Source organism: Recurvomyces mirabilis, assembly GCF_035927965.1.
Source record: "Recurvomyces mirabilis strain CCFEE 5264 chromosome Unknown scaffold_7, whole genome shotgun sequence".
In the NCBI taxonomy this organism is placed as follows: Eukaryota; Fungi; Ascomycota; class Dothideomycetes; order Mycosphaerellales; family Teratosphaeriaceae; genus Recurvomyces; species Recurvomyces mirabilis.
This window is the reverse complement of record NW_027041941.1, coordinates 876,183-902,945: the sequence shown is the minus strand read 5'-3', so window position 1 is coordinate 902,945 and position 26,763 is coordinate 876,183. Positions and strand designations below refer to the sequence as shown.

Below are 26,763 nucleotides of genomic sequence, written 5' to 3'. Positions count from 1 at the left end.
TAATAGTAGTCTTAGGCGAAACTATTTCGCTAGGTGGCCACGGTCGCCACGCGTCTAGTTTCGCCCGAGCATATTAATACAGGTATTTCCTCGTGAAGTCGTGATCCGAGTTGACATTTTCCTCCCATGGGGTATAGTTGTACGCATCTGCCTACGCCGCCGGCGCCGTTTTCGAAAGACAGAGCCCAGCAAGAAGCCCCTCTGCTGTCTGTCCTTTCTTCAGGAGGCCATTACAAACAAACAGAAACGGCTCTACGGCCTCATTTCTCCTCCGCCACCTCGACAGCCATCTTCGCCTTCTCCAATCGCGCAACCGTACTCCCCATCCCCGTCTTCAACACCCCCAACCTCTCCTCCCCATCCCTCCAACTCCGCTCCACTTCCTCTTGCCTCTTAACCTCACTGACACCAACATCCACGCCCCTCGCCAACTCCATCCTCCCCCTTCCTTCCACCGCAAACCGTTCCTCCCACTCCCTCCCTCTTCCCACAAACCCTTCCTCCCACTTCCTCGCCGTCTCACCCGGCGCCGTTCGTCTCAGATTCGCCAACTGTAGAGTCTGAGCTTCGATCTGCGCGGCTAAAGCCTGTAACCTCTGCGCCAGCTTCGAGTCGAACGGCGCTAATTCCTCTTCCTCCCCTCCCTCCCCTCCAGCGCGCGCGAGTTCCGTCTCCATTTCCGTGGAACTCAGGCCGTTGATGCTGAGGTTCGGTTTCGCGAGGGCGAAGGTGTTGGTTATGTAGTTGCTTACTAGATCCTCGACGCGTTTGCGCATCGCGTCCTCGCCTGAGACCCCTTGCTGTGAGGCGGAGGGAGGGAAATGCTTGTCTAGCTTTTCGCGGGCAGAGCGTGAGAGGTTCGCGATCAGGTAGGTTAGGTCGGCGGGTTGTTGGAGTTCGATTTTGCGGTGGGCGGAGTCGGTGGCGCGGTGGCTGTCGGGGAGGCCGGCGGTGTCGGTGTCGAAGATGCTCATGTTTTGTTCGTTGTTCTGGACTATCTTGTAAATGTCTTTGGTATGGGGGTTAGTTTTGGTACGTGTAAACATGGGCTTGTGATGATCGCCGCTAGCTCCAACCCTGCATGCAAGAAGCTCGTGGCACGAGCGTGGAAGTGTGGGGGCTGACATAAGAGTGTTCGAGGGGTTGGAAGGCTGAAAGACCAGATGGGAAGAACAAACACAATAACGAGCATCAGCTTGACAATATGAGTACTCCAGAAATGCTCCGCGACGAGCCGTCGCCTAGAATCGCATAGCTTCCCTACTCCGACGGCTGCATAACCGACCCATCCCCCTCCCGCCACATCAACTTAAACTCCCACTCCCGAATCTTCCACAACCCCTCCCCTTCATCCCACACAACCAAACAATCATACAGCGCCCCACTAACCAACGTCTTCGCATCCGGCAGCGATCCCGTCCCAGGCCGATAATGATACGCAACCGCGTTACACGTCACTTCCGCCTCCTTCTCGCCCTCCTTGATCTGAACTCGAATGTTGGAGAGGAAGTGCGTTGTATCCAGCGTCTTGACGAAGTCGTAGTTGTGTTTGCGGATCTCGTCCCGGCCGTGCATGGTTTGGCCGAGCATGGTGATGGTTAGGTTGGGGGTGAGGCTGGATTCGAAGAGGGTGTCGTCCGCGTAGTCGTAGGCGTTGACGCAGCGGTAGAAGGCGTCGATTATGGCATCGCGGGTCGTCATGCCGGGGAGGTGGGCTGGGAGTGCCATTGTTGTGGTTTCTTTTCTGGCTAGCTTGTGTTGAAATGTTGTGGTATCGTTGTGATTGGGGAGAGATGTTGGGCTTGATGTCGAGGCCGGAGATTTATGTACAGATTTGCCTACCTGTATATCACTCTCGTCGGCTTGTCGACAGTCCGTTACCTCCGGTAAAACACCAATGGTCACCTCAGCTGTTGCTCAATGTCAAAAGAGCTTCGGTATAGCAATCTATCCGGTTATGTCCGCTGCGTCCGGCCTTCCTTTGAGTGACAAAGTTCCGTGTCGTCCTTTGATGAGTCGCGACACGACGATTGCGAAGAGCGAGGCCGACGGGCCGAAGACATCGGCGTAGTGAGAAGGGCTTTGTTGATCGTTTGGCTTATAACAAACACACACTCCGTACGTGCTGCCAATGCAGTGCCGAACCCTTGCGCCCCTGTCCTCCTCTTAGCGCCGTCCATAACGCCTACTATATCCTTCGCCTTTACAATGCTATCCTACTCCATTCCCGGACACTGATAATAACCGTTCGCCTTATATCCAGATTCCTCTGCTCCCAAGCTCCATGCATAAACGCTAGCAAGCCAAACCCATCTCACTGCGGTAACATAGCAGCAGCCTCCTCATCAGTCAACACGATGTCCTCGACAGGATCTTGTCGTGTCTCGAGTTCTTGGGAATCGTAGTCGGCGTAGGAGGGGAGGAAGAGCTCTATCGTCAAAGCACGACGGTTAGCTGAGTACCTTGTCTGCTTGCCAGCCAGATGCAGTGGACCTACCTTGGTTCCAATCGAAACCTTGGGAGGACTTGACGTATGTTACCTGTTGTCGACCTAGTCAGTCGTGCCTATAATGGGGTGGTAAGCTATAGCATACCAGTCGTGGTGGACCATCGTCATGACCTAGGTCCATGACGGTGTACTCGGACTTCGACAACGATGAACCTAGACTGGGTGTAAGAACGACCTCCACGACCACTCTCTCTGCTAATCCCCAAACTGACATACCAAGCAGCGACGGCCGTCTAGGCGAGATACTGTCGACGTGCCTCGGCGGGGTGGCCGGGAACTTGCCCTTTGCCAACGAGGGCGTCACGGGCATGGTATTCGGATTTGAATAAGATGAAGCTGTCGAGGACGAGCTCCAGCTCGCAGCTGCAGCGTTCCGTACTGGTTGCTTTCGCTGGGGGATGGGCATAGATTGGGACATTGTGAAGGTCGAGTCCGTGGTGGGTGTGGAAGCTTGGATAGGTAATCTAGGTTAACGACTCTCTATAAGAACGATGTGAGTAGGACTATGACAGATGGGATAAGACACTAGGTACTGCAATAGGATGTAGGTACCAGAAGCAAGAGTCACGGTCATACGTGATCGGGTTCCCAGTCATGCAACGGGACAGGGCTGGTGAGCCTCGCCCGAGATGCCTGATGCCTGCCCTGCTTGCTGCTGTGACACAGAGAGCTCCCATGCGCATGACTGCGGCTAGAGGATCCGAACATGCACTCCGCATGCATGTTTCCCATCGCGGTATAGCGCGTATGACGCAGTCACGATAACAGGAAACCTTGTTGTGCTCGTGCATTGCGATAAGCCCGACAAGTCACGAGGTGAGGCGTGGTGAGGAGAAACAACCAAGACCACAGATATGAGGTGAGGTGCGTTCCGAGATCAACCGTCTGACTAACTATTCGTACAACAAATAAGGCTAATAGTACACTACATGCGCGAAAAAGCAAAAAGACAGAAATCGCAAAATTGCCAATCCATTGAACGCGTCAGTTCCTCCTCTTCCTCTTCCCTCTCAAAAGTCCCTCAGCAATGAGAGCCAGCGCAAGCGGCCCCGCAAGCAAAAGCAAAGACGCAAAGGCAAGCAGAGCCTTGGATCGTCTCCGGATCTTTGCTAGTCAGTCCTTCGTCAACGAAGCAGATCTCCAAACATCTACAGGTCTCCCTCCCAATAATCGTACAGTACACAGCCCGGGTATCAATTCATCGCAAACACCTCCCAGCCCATCCTGTACGCCAGCTGTGGTTCAAACGTAGTCTCGGCGAAAATTCGTACAATGTCATCTCTTCTCTCTTCACTTCCACATACTCACCACCCTCTCTTCCGAGCAAATCGCTTGTTAAGCAGCTGCAGCACCTTCGTCACGTTGAACTGCACATACTCCAGATCCAGATCCTCCTGCTGCTCCTTCTGCATCTCCAAAAGATCGTCGAGCTTGAGATCGAGCTCCAGTAATCCTCGATTGCGACCTTTGTAGTGCAGGCTGATGACGAAGGTACCAGGACTCGGGCTGGTGATGTTGAAGTAGATGTTCGCTCGTCGGTTCTCCGGGACGTTGGACTTCTGAATCACGCCCTGCTTCTCCAGCTCCTGATGGGTGAACTTGTAAGGTCCGAGGACTTTGCTGCTCTGCCCGCGCTTGCTCGTGCCTTCACTCTGGCCACGGACGTTGTGGAGATAGCTCTTATACGTCTCCAGTTGCCCAACGAGATAAGTGTTGTGGTCGCGGATCGTGCGGAACACTTCCTCCAGTTTCTGTGTCTCGACCACGACTTTCTCTTTCAGTGAGCCCAGATGTACGAGTTCCTGCTCGATCTCATTGCGGAGTAAGGCGTAGCCGTCCTCTTTATCGATGATGCCGAGTTCCTGCAGCTGGTTAAGTAGTTCCATGGCACGAATGCCTTTCCGGACCATGACGGAGTCGTTCTTTGTGGTTGCTGCAGCTTCGGCCAGTCTGTCTAACCGCAGCGGCCTACGCGTGACAGCAGAGTTCGACGGCAACGAGCGCATGATCACCACGAATGTTGCCTTGGCTTCCATGAAGTAGACCTCTTCTTGGGTAATGTCCAGTGCAGCAGTCAAATCATCCAGTGGCGTCTCCCATTTGCTGTATAATGGTAGATTGATAGCTCTGTTCTCTTTGCGAGGCATTTGTGCTGGTGCCGGTCCGAGCTCAGCAAGCAGTTGGCTGAGATGTGAGCTCTCGTCCTTTGTGAGCTCAGCGGAGTGTTTCTCAAGTAGTGAGTGAGTTGCGTAGACTTCGTTGAGTGTGATCTGCAGCTCGAGATCACGTTTGGATAGTGCCACGTAGTTGTCCATCTCCAATGTTTCGTAAAAGTCTTGCACTTCGCACAGGTCAAGCATGAACTTGTTGATGCGCTCCTTGTTCTTCTGAATGAAAGGTTGCAGCTTCTGCATGTATGGCTCCTTGGCATAGCTAGGCTTGTTGGCTAGATTCTGCAGCATCTTGGCCACGTATGTCAGTGTCCGCTTTGGATTCTCCGCTGGAACCTGCTCGATGAGCATGTACGATCTTGGTGTGACGATCGCAGGATTGATGAAGCGCAGGAAGAAGAAGCCTCCAATCAAGGTGCACACAGTCTGCTCGGAAGCGTCTGGATATTTTCGTCTCGTGAGACTGCGAATCTGCTTGCATATCCAGCGAATGCCGTATGGCGTCTCCTCAATGCCGTCGATGATCGTGTCGAGAAATGAGTCGGCAATCTCAATAAGCATTTCTATTCGCGGCGCGATGATTCTTTGCACATTCTCGTTTGCGGCGGCTTGTTCGCCAGTGATGCCCTTTTGCAGTCCTGATGGTAGCGGTTCGCCGCCTGCCTCGATCTTCTCAATCATGGCCTCGTACACTTTCAGAGGGTTGATCTCAAGATCGAGATCCTTAATCTCAATCAATGAATTGATGCGATCTGCCAGAACACTTTTGAGATAGCTTTGGCCCGGTCCTCGTCGGGTATAGGTAGTCATCATGCGTGAGACTGGTGTGTTGGCTCGTAATAGTGATGAGTAGTCGGGTGTATTGTCGAATTGAAATGTGAGCACTGACTGAAACATGGTAAGTAGCAAATGTTCCTCTCGACTCTCGTACTGGTTGCCGTAGATGGTGAACATGACTGTTTGCAGTAGCTGGTCGATTTCTGCCATGTTGACGAGTCTGCAAAGATGTGCGATGTGTCGTGGCTCGCTTTGTAGTAGGAAGAGGAGGTTGCCATATTTCTGTGTCTTTTCATCGTTCGGAAACGTCCCTTCAGTCAAGTCTGCCGCATCGTCCAGATGGCTTGCGACTTCATTTTGCTACAAAATGTGTGAGTGTCTGGAGTTTTGCATGTGGCACAGACCGCATCCTTACCTCTTCTAATGCCATGCGATTCTGCACTAGCAATGCGATTCGAGAATCGAGATATCGTACATCCTTCTCCAGCACAAAGTTCTTCTTCGATTGTGACGAGATCTTGCCTTTGAGCTCTCGTAAGGCTTTCTGGGCTACACAATGTCAGCCCTGCCCGATGCACTTGCCTTCAGAAATCCACACCGACATACCTCTTGCTAAGTCGTCCTCAATCTCCAGATCTCGCTGGTTGGCATTCATGGACAGATACAGAGCTGTCACTGAGTATCTCTTCGACGCCCGCATGGACCGCGAGCCGTCCTGCGAGCTCATGGTGTTCTGCCTCGTCATGGGCACGTATGACCCGCCAGACGAGTTGGAGGCGCGCGATGGCGTCTGCAGCATCGACACGGCCATGCTGAGTGGTTTGGCGTGGCGTGCGGTGCAGTACTGCAGTGCCGATGGCGGGCGGGGCTAAATATGCTGTGTCGTCCTTCTCGGCACTCGCGTGTGCAATCTCGCGCTCGGCCGATGTGAGCTGGCAGACAAAGCCAGCAGTCGTAGATATTATGGCGCTTTGTCTCAGGTGTCCGCCTTGCTCGCGCGACCTCTCTCCGCCCCGCACTTGCCGCAATCGTAATCGCTCTGTGGTTGTGGTATTGGGGACGGTGGGTCTTGTGCTCGAGCAGCTGCTGCCGTCTCTGGTGTACTCGGTCGGAAGATCGGAGGCCTGCAGGCAGCGGCTACATGCAAGTTTGCGTGTACAGCATTCCAGACGGGTAACAGCACTGGCAGGTGTCGCAAGTCGCCCAAGTGGGGTTTCAGGTCGTCTGGCAAAGGAGCGCTGTTGATACCGTCTGCTTCGCTCGTCGCCTTTTCTTCTTCTTACGCGATCACCGTCCCATGCCAACGGTCAGCCTACTCAACACCTGCGCAAGACACAAAGGGTCCTGTACAGCGACTTCAAATTGGCTCGAAGCAAAGGGCGGGCGCATCGCCGCCATGGCTGCAACGCCCAAGCTCGGACCTTCCTGCGACTCCGCCATACAGGGGGTTTAACGAGTCAGACTAATAACAGTGGAAACGGTTTTAGGTCTTGTGGCTATCTTTACGAAACTGTCGTCACCATCGATGCTCTGACAACAATCATCCAGAGTGCCCTGGACAATCGGGACGTCGCCGCGTTGCAAAGGCACTACCGCCGGAACCTCACATTGACCAGGATCGGTACATGTAGTCTCTCCTATACATGGCTGCTGTAGGCGCTACCGCAATAATAATCAGTCTGGAACAAGCACTGGAGCAACTCGTGGTTGGCTCCAAAAAGACTCAGGGTTCACGGTCCGGCCAACATCTGAGCAGTGCCACTGGTATGCTTCCGAGAACTATCGAATGGTTGCGCATAACTACCCTGCAGTCTTATCTGTGCTTCGTTCTATGTCATGCTTCGCCATCCACAATCAATACTTCCCTTCCGCTGAGATTCTCACATTGTGCCCATCTTCGCGAAACTCTTCCTGATCGCGTGCAGCGGAGCAACGAAATAGCGTTCCATGGCTTGATGTGAAGGCATGTACCGAAAGTAAGCCATCTATCTAACCGCCGAGTTTCGTTGATCTTCACCGGGGACTGCGCGCCTCACCTCGAAGTCCGTGGTACAAGTTGGCATCTCTGAAAGACATGCAGAGCAGCTGTGTAAACGGGATGAACCATAACAGATCGTGACTGCATCGTCGTCAACAGAATCTTGGCAACCTTGCCAGTAGTATTGCTAGTAAGCTGGTGTCGAGTGGAACGAAATATTGACAGCTACATGTATTGGCTCAATGGCTCAGCCACGAGTGCCATTCATGTAGCATCATTTGTGCTACCATTGCACAGATTCCACAGAGGACTCATCGCCGACCGCATTCAATATCTAGCACAATAGTAGGTAGTAGACCTCATGAATATGTCACTCGTGCTGATGAATCTACAACTTATCTCGTGATCAACGTAGGGCCTGTAGCAACATTAACAAACAAGCCGCTTGATACTGACAATCCGATATCAACAATACAAGTGTCGACACAATGTCCAGCGGCAACCCAACTCTCGATGCCGCCGAGGCAAGTACTGGCATGGAACCATTGAACGCTGGACCATCATCGCAACAACCACCTCAGCACAGCGCCTTCGTCAAAGACTCAACCCTCGACAATCTACCCAAAGCTTTACAGGATGTCCCGTCTCCATTCGAGGCTTTTGCCTTACCATTGGACACAAATCAGCGTGCTGGTGTTCAGACCAGCCAGACAACATCACCTAACACTGTCTCAGATGTCAAACAATTCGAGGATCTGGTGAAGGCTTCAATGTTTCAGGAGGGCCCAGTGCGGGCAGAGGAGAGTCAGCGAGAAGACGTTCGGTGGCCGAGTGGTTACGAGGATGTTCTCAAGAGAATAACGCTCCTTGGTGACAAGAATGGCGTGAGGATTTTCAAGGTCATCCGGGGCCAGAAGAGAGCGGATGTCTTTGTTGTGGCGACGGATATCGACGAGGAGAGGCTGGTTGGTATGAGGTTTGCTGAGCATGAGTAAAAGTAAAGAGTGTCGTTTCCTCGAAATTGAGATTCGAGACATACATATTGTCTTCGACTCTACGAAGGCAAGCGAACTCCGGCCTTTCATATGTATGTGATCTAGACCTGCGCATGGCTAACAGTGCTTTAGCACAGCTCCCAGGGAGTCTGAACCCACTCCAAAACGCCCTGCATAAATACTGTGCTATTCAGGTTCTTGACATCGCTCCTAGAACCTCGAGATATCTCTCCCAAACGTCGCATTGATCATCCTACAGCATGTCAGCTATTTTGCGTCAACAAATCACTACCGTGGCTCCCACTCACCAGTAGACAGGGATCAAGATCCTGTTCCGCCACGAAATCGACTTGGTCAAGTAAGCGCCACGCCACATGATCCACGCCGCTCGGCCAGAAAGACTGCCCTGGTTCATCTGCACGATGGCGTTCCAGCGACCAATATACGCCATCACGCCTTGACTGGCAAAACTGAAGGGCCTGATGTCCGTCGTGCCTTTGTTCAGCTTCTTGGCCAACCACTTGGCTTTCTGCGAAGCTACTTGCGCCGTAGCTGGGTACTGTGTACCGTCCACGATCGCACAGTCGCCGAGTGCGAAGACATCCCGGAGGACGGCAGCAGGTTTGTCATCGTGGTGGTCTCCTGGATCGAGCTGGACTCGCAAGAAGTCGTCCGTAATGACACTACCCGTTCGTGCGTGCTTCTGTATCCGCCAATCTGCCGAAGATGTAGGACTGGCGTTGATGTTCTCCAGCAGTCGGACGGAGCTTGCTGGTGCAGTAAAGCTTGGGCTCAAGGCTTTCTCGACAAATGGGTTGCTCATCAGTCCTGTGCTCCAGACCACGAATCCACAGCCTACTTCTGACGTCTCGCCATTCTGCAGGCTGAGCGTAAATCCACTGGCCTTGACGTCATGGTTGAGATCACCTTGTCCATCGACTTGTGGGAAGCCACGTCTGAGCTCTTTGATGTGGTGCTTGGTCTTGATCTGGACACCCTCGTGTCCTATATGCTGCATCGCATACTCGCCGAGCTTCGCCTCAAACATTGGCAAGATTTTATCGGCAACATCGTAGACCGTGATCTGGACATGCTCTATCAGATGCGGGTATAACCTGGCCAGATCCTCTCGTACGATATCTCGCAGCTCACCCGAGAACTCGATCCCGGTCGGACCACCACCAACGATAGCGAAGTTGAGGAGCTGTTTCTTGAGTGCCACAGGTGTTGTTGGTAGTGCGGCGGTCTCGAATGATGATAGAAGCTTGTTCCGGATCTTCCTCGCATCCTGAACGTCCTTCAAGAAAAAGGCATTCTCCTTTACGCCGGGTATGCCAAAAGTCTGTGAGTAACTCCCGACACCTATAACCAGCTTGTCGTAAGATAAAGGGAACAGCTCGCCACGAGAAGCTTCGATTCGCATCTCCAAAGGCCTCTCATCTCGAACTTCACCTGCCCTCGTGTTCAAAAGCCCTTGGTTCGGATCTCTGACCGTCTCTCGAACCATGATCTCCTTCTTGCCAAAGTCGACGGCATCTGCTCGACCTTGTATGTACTCATACTTGCTTCGGTGCGAGCGCACTGGCTCCAGTGCTGTTCGAAACTCTAGCGTGCCTACCGACGTCGAGGCTAGGAGTGGTGTGAAAACAAAGTATGAGCGTGGCGAGACAACGACGGTCTGGAACTTTTTGGGATTGAGACTGCGGGCGAGGTTATAGCCTGCCCAGCCGGAGCCAAGGACGACGACACGTTCGCGATCTGCGATGCGTCAGTAGAGTATCTCCTCGTTCATCGTGGCCCGCCTGTATATACCATTCTTGGCGGCTTCGAGCTGTTTGATCGTGATGTTGCGGCGCTGGCCTGCATAGATCCGGCTAGGCAGTGCATAGAGCGATGGGCCAGTGCGGAGAGCTGCCATACTTGAGACATGAGAGAAGAATGAGAGAAAAGTCTGCGTTCGTACTTGGCAGGCTTATGTAGCAAGGAAGGCGAGGACAAGTGATGCGACTGTACTTCTACCTAATCCCCGAGATGAGGACAGTTTCGACCTACATTACATGCTACCTCTGCGTTGAGGGTGGAGTAACGGAAAGTTGAGCAATAACGGAAGTAGGTAGGAGGACAGACGAGCTATAGATAGCACGTGCAAAGGAAGTGCTGAGAGCTCAAGTTGAAAGCGTGGCGTCTCGGATATCGGGAGTAAGCTGAAGCCTACCGTATCATGTTCTCGCGGATGTCAGCGTGCGACATGGCGGTAAGGAAGCACGATCTTTTTCGGGCTTCGGATCTCTGTTATCTAAGGTGTCAGATGCAAGGACGTGTTGGAGGTCTGGGATCGGCGCAGCGGCATGCGGATGAGATGCCGGCCGTTGGACCGCACTCCGGGAACCAAGACATTGGGATGAGAGATGCCGTGTGTTGTTCTTGGGTCTCTATCCAGATATTCGTCTCGCATCATCTATCAGTTCTGCGTGTGCAGTCTAGCTTCTCAAATCTGTGTAGTAAAGTAACGTCGCCGTGGAAGCGCAGCGCCATCCAGCCTCAAAGCAGCGTATCGCCAAGCGCGCAACGCACGATGGACACTCCAGCGCGCACCGTATCGGCAGCGCCCTTCTCCTCCAGGCTTGGATTCACCTCAACCAGATCGAGCGCAACAAGGCTGCCAGTCTCGTGCACGCACTCCGCGATGAAGTCGCCCTCGCGCAGCGTCAGGCCGCCACGAACAGCCGTGCCGGTCGAAGGTGCCCACATAGGATCCAGCGCATCAATGTCGAAGGAGAGATGGATAGGCGTATCACTACCGATCCATCCCAAAGCCATATCCATCACCTTGCCAATGCCGTGACGATCGACGTCGTGCATACTGAATGCCTTGATGCCATGCTCGCGGAGAATCTGCTTCTCGCCTCGATCAACGTCACGCAGACCTATGTAGACCAACTTCTTGAGACTGATGCGCTGATTGTCCTGGATCCAGCCGAAAGGTGCGTCGGCCTTCTCTGAGGCAAGACCCGTGAGGAACGCAACCGGCATGCCGTGAATGTTGCCGCTGTCACTTGTCTCTGGTGTGTTGATGTCCGCGTGCGCATCCACCCAGATCACCGCCATCTCCCGGCCCAACCTCTCGCGCATTGCCTTCGCGGTACCTGAGATGGTGCCGATGGCGATAGAGTGATCACCACCAAGTGTGAGCACGAACCGCCCCTCCTTCGCGTGCTCGTAGACCTGACTGCTAAGCTGCTTCGTCACCGTACTGACGGCCTTTGGCTTCTTCATGTTGCGGTGGTCTGGGTCGTCGTGTGGGATCAGGTCGCCATACGCGTGGACTTTGTTGTCGTAGTGGACGTTGTATGCGAGGTCATCCTTGAGCTGGTCGACCAGGCCTGATTCTATCAGAGCCATGGGCGCAGCGTCGACGCCTGGCTTGCACTATACTTCATGTTAGTAAGGCCTGAAAGTCTGGTTGCTGAGCTTGATATCACGTACCTGCCCTCCCGAAAATCCCACAGCTACCAGACCGAGCTCATTGCCTGCCTTCAGAAAATTTGGCTGGATCGTAGGAGCGTCCATCTTGACAAAGCCTCGTTTTAGGAGCCTCTTGCTGGCAAATCTGTAGGATTGAGACTCTTGGTGTCTGTGTTAGATGATCTGCTATCCAAGTAATGACTGAAATCTGGGGGATGCAAGGGAACAGTGAATTATGAGGCCGTTGAAAACAAGAATGAGAGTCTGCTGGCCGTGGGTCAGCACGGTTCCAGGCCATCTCTTACGAGACATGAATTGTCGGCCGCTTCTACCTGTACTTAGAGGACTAGTCTGTGTAGAGACCACAACAAATTCTACCAAGTCTCCACGCCATGATTGGGATGCGGCTCAAAGTGGTGGCGGCCCTCGGACCCGTCGATAAGCGAGTACAATAAGGCGCTGGGGCCACATGATTCCAGAGCTGGTACTGTAGAACTATGTCATTCATCCCTTCCCACTCAACTTACCATGTGAGCGATTTCTATCGGCCCAAGTCGTCTGCCCGACCCCAGCGCTTCTGACTGTGCTATCACTGCCTTGGTCTGGGTGACCAGGGTTGCACCCCTTGCCACGCATGTTAGGTTGACGAGCCGCAATGCCACTCCATGCCAAACAGTGTCTCCTGAAGCAGGCGGTACAGTCGGATAGATGTCTATTCAACAACATCTGACGATGTAAACATGGCAGAAGCAATCAAGGCTCCGAATCATGAGACATCACCCTGGATAGCAAATACTCTGATTATGCATGTTCTGGACGCCCGACTCCAGTCCATGCGGCACATCGCTACTGTAGCTTCAAAGGACCCTCCGAGATTGATTCAGCGGTAGTATAAGCAAGCCGTGGACCGCAAAGTCCCCTTACATGAGCAAGGTGGGCGGAGATGATCAGCCTCACTACCTAAATGCCTCAGTGTACGGCGCGATGAGACCGAGACTTTCCTGGCAAACTTGACCCAACGATGATAATGATTGGTTCTCCACACTGGATAAGATTTGGTGTGAGTGATCTTATGCCCTCTAGATTTCTACTGTACAGTCATCATGCTGTTATACCCAACTTCGAGTCCGACCGACTCTTGGATGTCATCGTCTAGCTAGAATCCTAGGCGGTGGTATATTGCCATGCGTCCGGTTCAGTCTGGTTGCTAGTCAAAGCGTCGAAGGTAAGGCATGTGTCTGGGACTGGAGAGTCGGTCTGGACACCGTACACGAACCAGGTATTGTCCTCATTACAAGCCATGAGGCCGCCCTTCCAGTTCAGAGTGCCGAAGCTGGCACCTTGCGTCACTGACCAGCCGGTCTGCGTAGCACCCTCTGGAATAGTGCCGGAGTGAGCCACCGTGTACTTGACGGCTCCACAGGTGTCGATGTACACCTGTGTTCTGTTAGTCCACAAATGCTGGTCGTAACCGGACTGGAAGCACTTACATATTGACCACCAGGAACCTCAGCACCCATGACAAGGGTGCCTGTTGCAGCGTTTCCAACCAAGAAGTTGGTCTCGCCGGTGGTGGGTGGGCAGCCGCCCGCCGAAGCAACACTGTCCGGGCAAAACGTATCTGCGGTGCCACCAAGATAGATTCGTCCTCTGCCGGCATTCATTGGCAGAAGATGGATTGGGGAGGCAGAGCGAGCCGAGATGACGCCGAAGTAATCACCAGCGGCGACAAGGGAGCCACTGAGGGCTGCAAGGGTGAATGCTGCCTTCATATTGATGCTATTGGTCTGGGTTTGGGATTGTGGATGATCGAAGAAAGGAATTGATCGTTGATGTTTGGAATTGGAAGTTGTGGTCGATGTCGGGAGTCTTGAGATTGTTGATATTATGATGAGGAGAACAATGCCCGCACCTGCTTACCTATATATTTTCGTCCAGTGGTAGGAGGGACCTTACCATCATGCAGCATATCCGAGCATCATGAATAGCAGACTCGACTGCGCCCTCACGCCAATGCAGCATCTAAACCACGATCCGACCTTCGGTCACATTGCTAGTATTTCAAAACCCCGCCAGTATCCGCATAGGTTGAGTGTATAAGCTTGCTCGTTCGTGTTTGTGGTTCTATTTCTTCCATGAACTCTAAACGTGACGTTGCCGAGACTTGATCGGCGCTCAGGAATAGATTGCATATACTGTGCTGTCACCCAGCCGATGTCACGTCGAGCACACCGTCACCTATACGTCCATGCACACGAGATGGGGAAGCTGTATTTACGGTGGGGCCAATGCCCAGGGTATGTAGATGCGGACCTGTTCGCCCCGTCAATGTCAAGAACTCCACCGAGGCGGTAATGTAAGACACGAGCACTGTAGTCTGACCTGCGCTGCCAGAGTGACCATTTTGTATATCTCATGACGCTCTCAATCGTGGTCACGAGTGGCTCACGGACGTATGATAGTAGTACAACACTTCTAAGTCTATAGCTCATCATGCTTCTTGTTCTTCTTCAGCTCTCGTTCGGCGTCCTCACGCTGCAGCCTCTCCTGGATACTCTCTTCTTCGCCCTGCACTCCAGCATCCGATGCATCGCCTGCGACGGGCCTCCCAGTGGCTTCTGTCTCTCTGTGCTTCTTCGCTATCACAGCGATCTCATCATCATACTTGGTCCACTCCGGAACCTGCCTCCTTGCACGATCAAGCTTCGGCTCTTTCGTTTGCGGATTGTTGCACAAGTCTATCGTCTTAGCTTCCTTGAGGGCCTCGTCGGAGCACCAGGTCTCGCACCACAGCCATTCCTGCGGCAAGGAATGAATGGGTAACACCATCTGCATATGGTTCGGCAAGTCCTGGTCGAGATTGCTTAGACTGCCTGGGTCGGCAGACAGTTGATGATACTGCTGTCGCAGCCGATCACCAGCCGCGATCTGCCTGAACTTCTTCAGATCCACAACATATAGAGCCGAAATATGGTAAGGCAGGCCTTTGAGGAAGTTCTTCCAGTAGCCCTGCTTCCAGAACCTGAAGCCTTCCATCTCTGTCCTGGAGTCACACATGGGCGTGAAACCATAGGGTGCGCCCTTCAGGTCGTGTTGCACTAGCTCGTACATATCCGTGCGCACGATCTGATCGGCATCTACGAAGATGACCTTGTCGAGGTCGAGTGGGAAAAGGACGTCCAAGAATAAGATCTTGTAACCCCAGATCTCGCGCTGTTTCTCCTTCTGCCCTCGCAACCAGTGTGGCCACTTGTAAGTCACCATTTCATACTTGAATCCAAGTTCTTCCGCCAACGTAGGCAGGAAGGTTTTGAATGAGGGTGACAAGAACTGCTCGATGAACCAGAACTTGACGCTGTGTTTCGTGTTCTTCATTACAGAAAGCATCATGATGTTCAACATGCGCTCATAGAGATGGCCAGAAGCGACCGAGAAGATGTTAATATCGGCGTGGGCCTCTGTCGACACGTCAGTCGACATGCGCTTGCCAGAGATCAAAGATGTGCCTAGTCTAGCAGCCTTGGAGAGGTACTTGCCAGCGCTGTTGCTCTTGAGACCGACCTGAGCCAAGACCTTCTCCGTGCCTTCAGCCAGGTTCTCCAGAGCAGATTTGGTTGCTTCCAGTACGTCCTCATCCTCCATATTGGGCTTGCGAGACAAGCGAGGGAAGAGTGTAGCCCCTCGGAAGCTCATCAAAGCGATTTCAGTTGTGTTGTCGCCAGCCTGCGCAGCATACCCGAGTGTACCAGCACTGTCGATGTGGAAAATCTCCTCGCTGCGTCCTTTTTGCAACGCCAAACTATACACACCAGGGTTGGCCTTGAATTGGAAATAGCCGAGATTGGCCATAATGATAGTATCTGCAGCATGAGCATCTGACTCTGTGCCAAGCACGAGCTGTGCACCTCTAGGTGGTGGCCCCAAAGTGACATCCCGAGAGTGACCTTCGATGAGAATGTGCTCGAGCTCATAAGTAGCCTCAATATCAGCACCGGATTTGACAACGCTAAGCTTGATGTTGTCAAGGTCGTGCATGCTGTCCTTCGGCGCCACGAGCCACGACGGAGGCAGGTCCATGCCGATGTTGAGTAGAGCTTCGGCGGGTAAGCCACTGAAGCGTGCGCTCAGCTGTCGTAACGAGCCATCTTTCTCGAAGGAAGGTTTCGAATCAAGTACGTAGCGGTAGAAGCGTTTAACAGGTAGTTCTTGCAAAATGTTTTGCGGGTTCAGGAATAAGGTCATGGCAACACCTTCCAATTCTGATAGTGCCTTGATGACTGGAAGCCATCTCTGTGCCATCTCCGAAGCAGGATCAAGAGCCGAATAAATCTGGATATTGGCAGTTTCCAGATCTCCAATCTTGATAGCCGTGTGCGTCGAGTTCCACTGCTTGTAGACACCAGTACGAACAGTGGGTGCCGCTTCGAATATGCCTTCTGGCATGTCTGAAACCTGCGAAAGCGCTATGAGATTCGAGATGAGTGCGAATGCCAGGGGCGAAGAAGCTTTATCCTGGAGTTGTAGAGACTCGATAGCCAGGGCTGCAGGCAACAAGCGCTTTTTGCGCTCGTATGACAGTAATGCGTCAAGGTCATCAATCTCAAGGACGACTTGTTCTGCGACAGGTCCAACGACTCGGCCATTGATGACAAGCGCCTTTTCGCCAGCACTGAGCCCGATAGCATCGACAATTTCAAGGTCGGCTGGCTGTATAGTCTTCCTAGCTTCCGATGATTGGGACACTGCCTCGATCACGTTCTCGTACACGCTCGATCTACGAGCATAGTCCTCTTCGCCATTTGGTACTTCCTGCCCAGTAGGTGTCTTCTCCAGCTCGTCGTCATATACGCTTAGTAGTGACTTCAGAAAGTCTGAGGAGTACTCTCGACTTGACGTTGCAGATGATAGTGCCGCGATCTCAACATTGTCATGCTGTCGTTGAAAAAGGAGAGCTTCCATAAGCTGCGCAAACCCATCTCGCGTTTCGAAGTCGGCAACAACTGTCATTTGGACGAGTTCGCGCTCAATCGTATCAACACTGGCAGGAACACTCGGCAGGCCTGCAAAGCCTGGGAGCTGGCCCATATCGATGTGCTTGAGGTTTTTGTCGTCCTCGGGCACGACTGTAGGATTGCGTCGTAAACTTGCGCTCCCCAAGAACAGCTCGGGTAGGTACGTGTCCTCATTTAGCTCACCTTCGTAGACAGCCGTTTGGACCACACGCAGATCGAGACTGACTCGTTGACTCATTGACTGGAGCCATTCGTCTGTGTGAGCAATGGGCGCGCCGTTGATAAGAACTGGAGGCTTTGTTTGCGCATCGCCGCCCAATCTCTTCACGTAGGCTTGCGCGCCCTTGAGCTGTTCGTCCAACTTCGAATCTGCTAGGACATCCTCAAAGGTTAGTGCTTCATGATCTTTGCGAAGCTTGCGGTCATCGGTGGCCTGCGTGAAGTACTTCTCCTGTGGTGCACCAAATTTGCGTGCGCCCGCCGTGACAGATTTGGTCAGATAGTCCAGAGCCGGTGCCAAGCCATAGCGGTCTAGTAAGTAGTATACTACCCTGGCCTGTTCGACGCCGGCAGCTGAAGTGGTGCGAGGCACCAGGCCGAATCGAATCGGCACCTTTCGCTTGACGAACGTCTGCAGACTGTCGACCACAGTCATGACATCCGCATAATTCGAGAAGTCGATCGTAATGACCAAGTTGTGGATGTCACGTCTCACTGAGGGTAATTGACCAGGGTAAGTGCGCTGCAAAAGTGCAGTGACACTGCCAGACCATTCTGCGTAGCGCTTATCTTTCTCGATATCGTTAAGCCACATGATGACATTGCCGCCTTCGCTGCCGTCTCGCCAATCGTACCGCTGCACTTCCTGGTCGACTGCTGATGCCGTGATGGCTTCGTGGGCAAGCAAGTTGATGGCTTCCGGACCTGTCAAACCGAGATCTCGGACACTGCTGATCATCTTGCGCTCGCGACGGAGATGCTCGAGAAGAGAGTACGCGTCCACATCGCGAGGCATGATTTGTACACCATTGATCCATAGCACATTAAACCCAGGCGGCAGAAGTGCTTCTCGGTTTGCTTGGTGCTCGGTGTAGAACTCTGTAGAAACGTTGGTGGAGGCAATGGCACTGGAGTGTTTCGGAAAGTCTTGAGTCAATCGCAGAAGAGTGTCGAACGGCGACTCGCTAGCCATAACGAAGCTCGAGGCTTTCAGACCAAGTCGGAGAAGCTCAGAGGAAGACAATGGTCGGAGGTCAGAGACTTCATCATCCACAAGTGTAGTTTCGCCGGCAGGCGCCTGCGCCTGTTCCTCTTCTCCTTCCTTTCGGTCATCGATGACAATATAATCGGTACGCTTGAGAGCCAGCTCAACACCGTATCCACTGACAGTTAGAGGCTGAGCTGCTGCATTGGTAGATGGCTGGTAGCGGACGCGATAAGAAGTTTTGCTATCCCGAGCTGTCTTGCTCATAGTCTTGTGGAACTTCTTGAAAGACTCAGAGGTGATGTCGGCGTATAACACAGATGGTCTGCCATTGTGCTCACCACCAAGCACTCGATCGAAGGCTAACTTGTGCAGATCCTCACTCGGCTTGCCAAATACTTGTGCGCTGCTCTCTGCCAGATCCGGCGAGCAGTATCGCTGCCCGCTGAACGGCACATAGGCCCATGTTCCGCAGATATCCTCCTTGTCCTGTCCCAAACTTGGTCGTACAGAAGTATTGTAGTACTGGTAGTGTGCCTCTATCCTTGGTGCTGTAGAGTGTATCGATAGAGCGAAGTCAAAGGAAGACAAATCTTCGGGCTTCGTGAGATGTCCATCCTCTTGTAGTAGACCTCTGAACTTGCTATACAACTCTTGCTCGATCGTGGACCCGTCGAAGTATCCGTCTGCTATCCGATCGAGAAGCGGGAAATAGGATGTGGTATTCTCTTCTGCAGCAGTCTCTCTGTTCCGGTCGGTCAGAAGATACCAATATTTAGGATCCGCCTCGCAGTACGTACAGGAGTTCTACAAGGTAAGGCGGAGCATTAAATGCCGTCTTCACGGCGACATTGACGGACGGCACGGCTTGCACTTGGAGCAACGAGGCACCAGACCATAGCAGCCCGGCAGTAGTCACTCTCATTGTGCCTGTCGTTGTTGGCAGGAAAGCATGAACGTGTCAATGGAGAAGCATCTTTCCTTACTCGATAGTTGAAAGCTGAGGATTGTCACTACGTGGCTTCTTCTTGCATATCAACATGCAGGCCTTGATGGCAAGCGAGCGTCTTAACGATACGGACTATGTTCGAACTGGTGCTTCTCGTATGCTTATTATCTTCATCTTGACCTCTCGTAAGTCAACCGTGCAGCAGCATTCAACAGGAGGTTACCAAGGGCGGAGGTGTTCGGTGCACGTGTGAACGCGGACTAGCGCTCTTTCACATGATACGATGCTCTGTTCTTCTGACTATGCAGAACGACGGCCTTTGTTGAATGTTGCAAGATCTTCGACCACATGCCCGAGATCAGACGTACTGTTGTCTGCGAAGCTCTTCTTGATCCACCCAGGCAGCTTTCCTCTGATCCTCGTCTGATTGTAGCGGCTATCCATCAACAAGATACTTGCCCAGTCACTCTTGTGTCTGATGACACGACCGACAGCCTGATTGACAGCCCTCATACACACATTCTCTGCATGTTCACGGCCAGCCTTGCCAGACGCCTCACCTCGGGCTACTGATACGTTATCGATATACTTAAGTCTAGCTTTCCACTCGGCTGTCTGCAGATTCGGGAACGGAAGACCAACAACCACCACGCACCGTCCCAGGTCGTCCGCGAAGTTGATACCTTCCGAGAGTTTGCCACCAATAACAGAAAGCATGACTGCACCATGGCGATTTGTGTTGATGGCTTGGCTATATTCCTTGAAAGTGGTCTCTGCGGATTCAGTCTGATTGTCCCAAAAGACGGGCTTGATCTTTGCAAGGTCCGCTGTGATCGACTCGCTGCTCCAAGCTGCCGCCACTTGCTTCAGCGTTGCGTAGCTCGGTAAGAAGACGACGAGTCCGCCTTGTACTTGAGGCGCGATTTTCAGCAGCGCCTGGCCGATCCTTCTGGCCGTCTCACTGCTCCTAGCCTTGAAGGTGAACTCAAGCGGACCACTCTCGTCACTGGCAACGGCTCTGACCAATAGGCTACTGGTGGGAATGAGGTGGCCGCATGAGAAAGTTTTCAGCGATGGGAGGTAAGGGAACAGTCTCTGGCGATAGTCGTCCATGGGTGACATAGTCCCGCCTGCTAAGATGACTGCTCTAGCATCCTCCACAATCTCTCGGAAATGCTCAGACGGATCGAGCAGCATGTACCGGAGTGTGCTTGCGCCGTGCTGCTTGTTCCAGAAGAAGTTACCTTCGTTTGAGGGGTTCATGAGCGTCGCAAGGAAGTTCTGTATACTCGTCAGGCTCGGGACATTGACATCGCCGTCGTAGCTCTTCGCTAGTGAGGCCGAATTATTTTCTGACGGGGCGACATGTGCGACGTAACCTTCGACTTTACGTGCCAACTTGCTGTCACCGATATATCGAATCAGCTTTGTCAGGTTAATCTGGTCAACGCCTTTGCCGGCCAGGAGCTGTGACGGCTGAAACGTGCCACCAGTAGTTGCCATCGCATCAACCTCATGCACATATTGCAGCATGGAATCGATGACTCGGACCACCTGAGTGACATAGACTCGATTGCTGCCTTTCAAGCGGTTTCGAAATTTCTGGAGGTACACCAGCAAAGCTTCCCTTGCCCGCTGCAGCTGTGCTGATGATACCTCCACAGAATATATGCCTTCAACGGCGTCCATCAGATTATGAGCTTCATCGATCACCACGATGTGACCTTTGAGCGAGATGCCAAGTGCATCACGGGCCGTCTTCTGCAGTAATAGAGGATAGGGAAGAGTGACAATCTCAGCAGGCGCGATAGCTGATCTGGAAGCGTAATAAGGACATATGCCGAGTCGGCTACCAAGATTCGCAAGGTCCTCAATGTCGCGAATCTGGGCCAGTGTATGATCTCTGAAGTCTAGTACAAGGTCGCTGCTTTCCTTACTAGGCAGGAAAGGACACTTTTGGTCCGCGGGAGTGGAACTTTGCTGTAGCTCAACACATCTCTCGTTGACAGCCGTCTGGCTATGTAGCTTGGCGACCTTGGGATTGATGCACAAATTCTTGCGAGACCCAAGAGATACATGCTTCAATGGCTCCTCTGACTTATCGTCTGATTCGGACGGCATGCCTGGTGGCAAGTGAACACGCTGAAGCTCGCCAACAAATTGAGATAACTGCGAATGCGTGCGAGAGCAGAAGAAGACCTTGAGTTCCTCGACAACTTCACTTGTCTCGCCTTCCTGATTTCCCCGATGCATGATGCCGAGCCGCTCCATTAGTTTCGAGGTCTCTGCGGAATATGTGGATCGTTGCACAGAAGCTGCCTGCCGGTCGTCGTCGCTTTCATAGTCGTCTAGCAAAAAGTCATCCTCATCAGATGTCGTTACATGCTGATCTGTAGCCAGCTTCCTCCGCTTGCTCGTGCTGCTACTACCTGCAGCACGTTCCTTCAATTTCCGTTCCTTCTCACGAGCCACGTTAAGACGAGCCTCGAAGTCTTCCCGCATCTGCCGCATCTCACGCTGTCTGCTAGCTTTTGCATGTTCTGACATCCAGTCTGGTTCGTCGTCGTCAAGTTCAACAGTAGCAGATGCTTCATCGAAGAGGCGGCGCTTATGTTCTCGCAACCATGTCAGTGAGCTGCAAATCAGGCTAAACGACTTTCCAGTGCCTGTTGGAGACTCGAAGATGCCGATTCCTCCCTGCTCAATACAGTCGTATATTGCTGTCATGAATTGTAGCTGGATGTCGTACGGCTCGAACGGGTGGTGAAAGTCTTTGTTAGCCATGGTCGTGAGATTTACTATCGACCTGGCCTGACGGAAGTCCTCCGCGGAAATTTCGCAGCTTGGCCTCTGGAAGCGCACATATGTATCGTGAAGGTCGACCAGACTTTGAGAGATCAAAGAGATGTCGGCTGCCACCCCACGTCGCGCTAGCGCGCGTCAAAACGTGACCTAGAGGCGTACTGTGGATGAGCTATATTCACCCGTGCTTCCCTTTCCTCAAACGAAGAGGGTCTTCATTTTTGGTCACTGATGAAGAAGTCTTCGCTTTGTCGATGACCCACGTCTCGACAACCTCCTTCTTCTCGAGCGCCTTCTTCTCCTTCTGCTTGGCGTCGCCCAGTCGTTTGATGTAGCCCAAGTAGATCGCCACCTCGGCAAAAGCGACAATGCCACTGCCAGACATGGAGAGTCCAAGTCGCTGTGGTACGCTCCAACGTCTCGCTGCTACCCAGATAAAAACACTGCAGCAGATGATGGATATCAGGACGTTGATGATCAATATCATCTGTCGATTCACATCCTGGAAGGTCATGTCGTCGTCTTCGTCGTTACCGGTCTGACCATGGGATGTCGCTGGGTTGAAGCCATATCCTGGGGCATGGGGAAAACGCTGGCTGAATGTTTCCGGCACTGTAGTAGCATGCGTCATACGGTCGTATTGTCGTCGTTCCTCGTCGGCTCGCAGTTTCCGCATCAGTGCTTTGTATTCTGCTGTCTGTCGTGGTTTCGCTACAGGTGGCGTCGACTGCTGAGCGATGGAAGAGCCTCTAAGTAGGCTATCCAGTCGCCATACGGTTGGTGTGTCATAAGACTTTCCGGTGCTCTGTACTCTGCTGGCTCTCAGGGACTTCGCTATCCTCATCAATTCCGCATGGTCTATTGGGCTGCCCACATCAAGTGCTGCAAGGTTATTCAATCGTGCCTGGTCGTCATCATATGCATTTCCAGCTTGCCCCAGCTCGCAGTACTTGATGATAGCCGCTTTTGCTGCAGTAGTCACCGTGATCCTCACCATCATGGACCGTACGTTTTGATATGTGATATGAAGGTGATCGCTATTCCCTGACACCTACTACATGTACTTATGCATATGCAAGTCTCCACACTGGGATAGCGGCTTTGCGGTGACATCTCCGGCCTTTGCCGAATGGGATCTTGTTAGCGTCATTCTGGCTCGAGCTTTAGAAAAGTGTTGTATGGAGGTGAATTGTCCATACCAAAGACTATACCTCTCATGTTGCTGTAAACAAATATCATTGAATCTTAGCGCGGCGTTTGGATTAGCTCTGACAACTTTTCAAACCCTCTTCGCCTGATCACGCGACATCATCTGAATGTCTAGAGCCACAGCGCGATCGTCTGCGCTCGTTGGGAAAGCCATCACTGCACCCATACGATCATGCAGACCACGAATACGATGTCCTGGATGTTTCCGACCGATACCTCAATCAATACCCCTCGAACCACAACGACGGTTATACCATGGATCGCATAGGCGAAGTCAGTCTGCTGTATCGGCGGCGGTCATCAAGGCGAAAGAGCTGTTCAGTGGCCCACCGCCGCCAGGACCGATGGGTATCGATCCTCTGAGGAGTGTTGCGAAGGAGATGAAATTCATGACTGGTAATATACGGCAACTGCTGGGTTCCGGACATCCGATGTTGGATACTGTCTCGAAATACTATACACAATCAGAGGGCAAATACATAAGGCCAATGCTTGTGCTTCTCATGTCGCAAGCCACAGCAACGCTACCGAAGCAGGGAAGATTATGGTCCAGGGGCATGGAAGACGTAGATCACCCGATCACTTCATCCACGGTGCTCGCAGACACCAACCCGAGCTCTCCTCTTACTGCCCAGAATCTCGATAATGGCGACGCTGCTGATCCATCAGTTCTTCCTTCTCAGCGACGACTAGCAGAGATCACAGAGCTGATACACACCGCATCGCTGTTACACGATGATGTGATCGATACGTCAATCTCGAGGAGAGGGAACACTTCGGCAAACATCGAATTTGGCAACAAGATGGCTGTTCTGGCCGGGGATTTTCTCCTTGGTCGAGCTTCTGTAGCGTTGGCACGTTTACGTGATCCTGAGGTCACAGAGCTGCTTGCAACGGTCATTGCGAACCTGGTGGAAGGAGAGTTCATGCAATTGAAGAACACCGTGCTCGACGAGAAGGACCCGGTGTGGAGTGAGGATACTATCACATACTACCTGCAAAAGACATACCTAAAATCAGCCAGTCTGATTAGCAAATCATGTCGAGCAGCGGCTTTGCTAGGTGACCATACCACGGAGACTGTGGAGGCTGCATACCAGTACGGAAAGAACCTAGGTCTAGCGTTCCAGCTTGTGGACGATATGCTGGATTATACTGTGAGCGGTGTTGAGCTCGGTAAGCCCGCTGGTGCTGATCTAGAGCTTGGTCTCGCTACGGCACCTCTACTGTTTGCATGGAAGAACAATAGCGAGCTCGGTACACTTGTCGGTAGGAAGTTCGCAAGCCCTGGTGACGTGCAAATGGTGAGCACATAGACCTCATGACAACTTTGTTGACTTTTGCTAATGTGTTATAGGCCCGTGAGATGGTCGTGCGAAGTGATGGTATCGAACAGACACGTGCCCTTGCCCAGGACTATGTTGACAGAGCCGCCCGAGCAATCTCTGGCTTTCCTGAGTGCGAAGCGAAACATGGGCTGATCGATATGTGCTCGAAGGTCATGAGTAGGCGAAAGTGAGCGAAAGCTTTGCTCCATTGGAATGGCATCGAAATGAAACCCTTCTCTGCTTTTAGCGACGAGCTAGCGCGGCGTTCACGGCGAAGCAGCATATAGATGATCACCAATGTAGAACATCATGTACATACGAGAAAGATCGCATCTGCACATTAAGGACGTGCTGTGCCTGCCTACCATAGTTTGGTCTCATCAGAGCTAGCGCGTCCGTGCCCCACTTCCCCGATGCTGGTCTCTTTCATCTTCGTTTCCTCCCACCACAACATCACACTTACTTCCAATATGACCGAGCAAACTTAGCTACAATGATAAGTACAGTGTCGTGATGTCAGTATACCTACACATACACACACACGTAGCGTGCTGAAGCATCCCAGGATCAATGTCGCCACGCGTCTGCGACGCGCGATCTTGCTCAATGACCTCCTCCTGGTGAAACGCATTGTCCAGAACAGCCCTCGGCTTTTGCAAAATCCAGACTTCGAGGACAAGAGCAATACGAGCTTGCATCTGGCGGCCTCGAATGGTCTCCTCGAGATTTGCAGATTTCTGATCGAAGCAGGCCATGAAAATGTCGAGATCAGCCGCAACACCGACGATGATACACCTCTCATGGTCGCCGCGAAGAGTGGCAAAGTGCAAGTGGGAGAGCTCCTGATAGAAGCCTTCCCGCGATGCATCCAATACGTTAATAAAGCTGGGCTGGATGCACTCACGCTAGCGTCACAGCATCCTGCATCCACCGGTCTGATACCACCACTACTACAGCATCCCGAATACCCAGCCTCGCCTCATGTCAAGGATCAGGATGGGAACACGCCACTGCACCATGCCTCCGCTTCGGGATCACTAAAAGCCCTACGAATCATCTTATCGGCTGGTGCAAACCCACTGGCAAAGAACGACTACGACTGGACGCCGCTGGCCTACAGCCAAACAGTAGCCGCAGAAGTCTACTTTAAGAACCTTGTAGCTGAATTTGAGCGTAGGAAGGTGGAAGGTGCGAAGCTTGGCGAGGAACGAGAAAGGCAACGAGCAGCCGGCGTTCGTATCGTGGACGATGAGGGAGCACTGCAAGAAGACGCGGTGATTGGCGATGCGCTCAAGCGGCACTGGAGCCCTACGGAGAGCAGACGGCCCATGACTCCCGGCTCGGCACCAAGACATGACTGGGGTCCAGGACTGGCGTTGCAGCACTCGAGGACGAGGTCCAGTAGTGGGGACCTGGTGCGGTGAAGGGATGCGGTGGCGAATGAGCGCCGGCGACTGCCTGACATACGGTGTCGAGATAGGCAATGCGCGGAACATCACTAAGCGAATCTCTATCAGGGCCGCGACGAAACAAAACACCCAAATGATGAGCAGTACATTGTTTCATATCATGGCGGCCTCGTGTGCGGTGATGGTCGAACGCGAATTGCATCTACTCTAGCCACAAGCACTACGCGCCAACCGACTGGAAACATACCAATAATACTTCAACAATAGCAGCGTCACAGAGAAGTGTTGTGGCTTTAATTCCGTCCTGGTTGCATTGTGGCGGCCAACGGGGTATTAGCTTGTGCACTGCAGAGAAGGAGATTCCCGTTTCAGCGCGACAGTGATCTGCTTTTACGAGCAGGCTACTAGTATTGATGTCGCGATTGGAGAGCTAGCGCTGCACGAGGTGGCTCGAATAGTACTGTGGTCTGTTGGTCCTACTAGCGTACTACGCCTTGGTATATAATTATCAGCATTTTACCTGCCGCAGGTTGCTTCCAGAAATGCAGAGGCATCGCAGGAACTATTGCATGGTCACTCAACAGCCGTACATGCAGCATGCAGTAGTCGTCTCGTACCGGCGCATCTTGGATTCTTCTTTGTTCATCTAGCAACTCGCACTAGTGACAATTTGATGACCATGTGCATGTGTTCTTTCTCAAAGAGGCTGAGCTCACGGTCAGCGCGGGACGATACGACACACGGCATCAGTTGTTTGTGATCCTGATCCTTCTATCGTAAAACTCATCAGCAAGACCATGATCTTATCAGTGCTGTCGCTAGTGCCGCTCGAGGTCCTACTGCGTGAACGAGGTGATGTTGATAATGCTACCTACAGCGCTAACGGATGGCTGCGTTCAACGTCGCACATAATGGTCGTGGACTCGTGGCTATACACGCCATCAGCAGGGCGCGG

General features: G+C 52.6%; 11 protein-coding genes across 11 annotated transcripts; 3 read left to right on the top strand and 8 right to left on the bottom strand.

The window, feature by feature from the left end:
* Window positions 1–260: 260 nt before the first annotated feature.
* On the bottom strand, window positions 261–1,701 carry LTS14_003573 (uncharacterized protein; the record flags this gene model as incomplete). Its single annotated transcript, XM_064836276.1, has 2 exons — window positions 261–1,077; window positions 1,265–1,701. 2 exons carry the CDS (start codon window positions 1,699–1,701, stop codon window positions 261–263), a joined length of 1,254 nt encoding a protein of 417 aa, XP_064696485.1.
* Window positions 1,702–2,314: 613 nt separating this feature from the next.
* LTS14_003572 (uncharacterized protein) lies at window positions 2,315–2,927 on the bottom strand (the record flags this gene model as incomplete). The annotated part of the gene is made up of 3 exons (XM_064836275.1): window positions 2,315–2,430; window positions 2,498–2,540; window positions 2,595–2,927. The coding sequence occupies 3 exons, from the start codon at window positions 2,925–2,927 to the stop codon at window positions 2,315–2,317; spliced, it is 492 nt and encodes a 163-aa protein (XP_064696484.1).
* An 886-nt stretch (window positions 2,928–3,813) lies between these two features.
* Window positions 3,814–6,268, bottom strand: gap1 (RasGAP protein; the record flags this gene model as incomplete). Its single annotated transcript, XM_064836274.1, has 3 exons — window positions 3,814–5,817; window positions 5,873–6,006; window positions 6,064–6,268. 3 exons carry the CDS (start codon window positions 6,266–6,268, stop codon window positions 3,814–3,816), a joined length of 2,343 nt encoding a protein of 780 aa, XP_064696483.1.
* A 1,655-nt stretch (window positions 6,269–7,923) lies between these two features.
* Window positions 7,924–8,430, top strand: LTS14_003570 (uncharacterized protein; the record flags this gene model as incomplete). Its single annotated transcript, XM_064836273.1, has 1 exon — window positions 7,924–8,430. The coding sequence occupies one exon, from the start codon at window positions 7,924–7,926 to the stop codon at window positions 8,428–8,430; it is 507 nt and encodes a 168-aa protein (XP_064696482.1).
* Window positions 8,431–8,734: 304 nt separating this feature from the next.
* Window positions 8,735–10,348, bottom strand: LTS14_003569 (uncharacterized protein; the record flags this gene model as incomplete). Its single annotated transcript, XM_064836272.1, has 2 exons — window positions 8,735–10,188; window positions 10,243–10,348. 2 exons carry the CDS (start codon window positions 10,346–10,348, stop codon window positions 8,735–8,737), a joined length of 1,560 nt encoding a protein of 519 aa, XP_064696481.1.
* A 623-nt stretch (window positions 10,349–10,971) lies between these two features.
* On the bottom strand, window positions 10,972–12,000 carry CAR1 (Arginase, catabolizes arginine to ornithine and urea; the record flags this gene model as incomplete). Its single annotated transcript, XM_064836271.1, has 2 exons — window positions 10,972–11,859; window positions 11,917–12,000. The coding sequence occupies 2 exons, from the start codon at window positions 11,998–12,000 to the stop codon at window positions 10,972–10,974; spliced, it is 972 nt and encodes a 323-aa protein (XP_064696480.1).
* Window positions 12,001–13,059: 1,059 nt separating this feature from the next.
* LTS14_003567 (uncharacterized protein) lies at window positions 13,060–13,667 on the bottom strand (the record flags this gene model as incomplete). Its single annotated transcript, XM_064836270.1, has 2 exons — window positions 13,060–13,332; window positions 13,386–13,667. The coding sequence occupies 2 exons, from the start codon at window positions 13,665–13,667 to the stop codon at window positions 13,060–13,062; spliced, it is 555 nt and encodes a 184-aa protein (XP_064696479.1).
* Window positions 13,668–14,376: 709 nt separating this feature from the next.
* On the bottom strand, window positions 14,377–19,036 carry KRE5 (killer toxin resistant protein; the record flags this gene model as incomplete). The annotated part of the gene is made up of 2 exons (XM_064836269.1): window positions 14,377–18,856; window positions 18,912–19,036. 2 exons carry the CDS (start codon window positions 19,034–19,036, stop codon window positions 14,377–14,379), a joined length of 4,605 nt encoding a protein of 1,534 aa, XP_064696478.1.
* A 324-nt stretch (window positions 19,037–19,360) lies between these two features.
* On the bottom strand, window positions 19,361–22,859 carry CHL1 (ATP-dependent DNA helicase chl1; the record flags this gene model as incomplete). Its single annotated transcript, XM_064836268.1, has 2 exons — window positions 19,361–21,947; window positions 22,045–22,859. The coding sequence occupies 2 exons, from the start codon at window positions 22,857–22,859 to the stop codon at window positions 19,361–19,363; spliced, it is 3,402 nt and encodes a 1,133-aa protein (XP_064696477.1).
* A 319-nt stretch (window positions 22,860–23,178) lies between these two features.
* COQ1 (coq1 putative hexaprenyl diphosphate synthase) lies at window positions 23,179–24,590 on the top strand (the record flags this gene model as incomplete). Its single annotated transcript, XM_064836267.1, has 2 exons — window positions 23,179–24,375; window positions 24,429–24,590. 2 exons carry the CDS (start codon window positions 23,179–23,181, stop codon window positions 24,588–24,590), a joined length of 1,359 nt encoding a protein of 452 aa, XP_064696476.1.
* Window positions 24,591–24,708: 118 nt separating this feature from the next.
* Window positions 24,709–25,823, top strand: AVO2 (Target of rapamycin complex 2 subunit avo2; the record flags this gene model as incomplete). The annotated part of the gene is made up of 2 exons (XM_064836266.1): window positions 24,709–24,768; window positions 24,906–25,823. 2 exons carry the CDS (start codon window positions 24,709–24,711, stop codon window positions 25,821–25,823), a joined length of 978 nt encoding a protein of 325 aa, XP_064696475.1.
* Window positions 25,824–26,763: the final 940 nt, after the last annotated feature.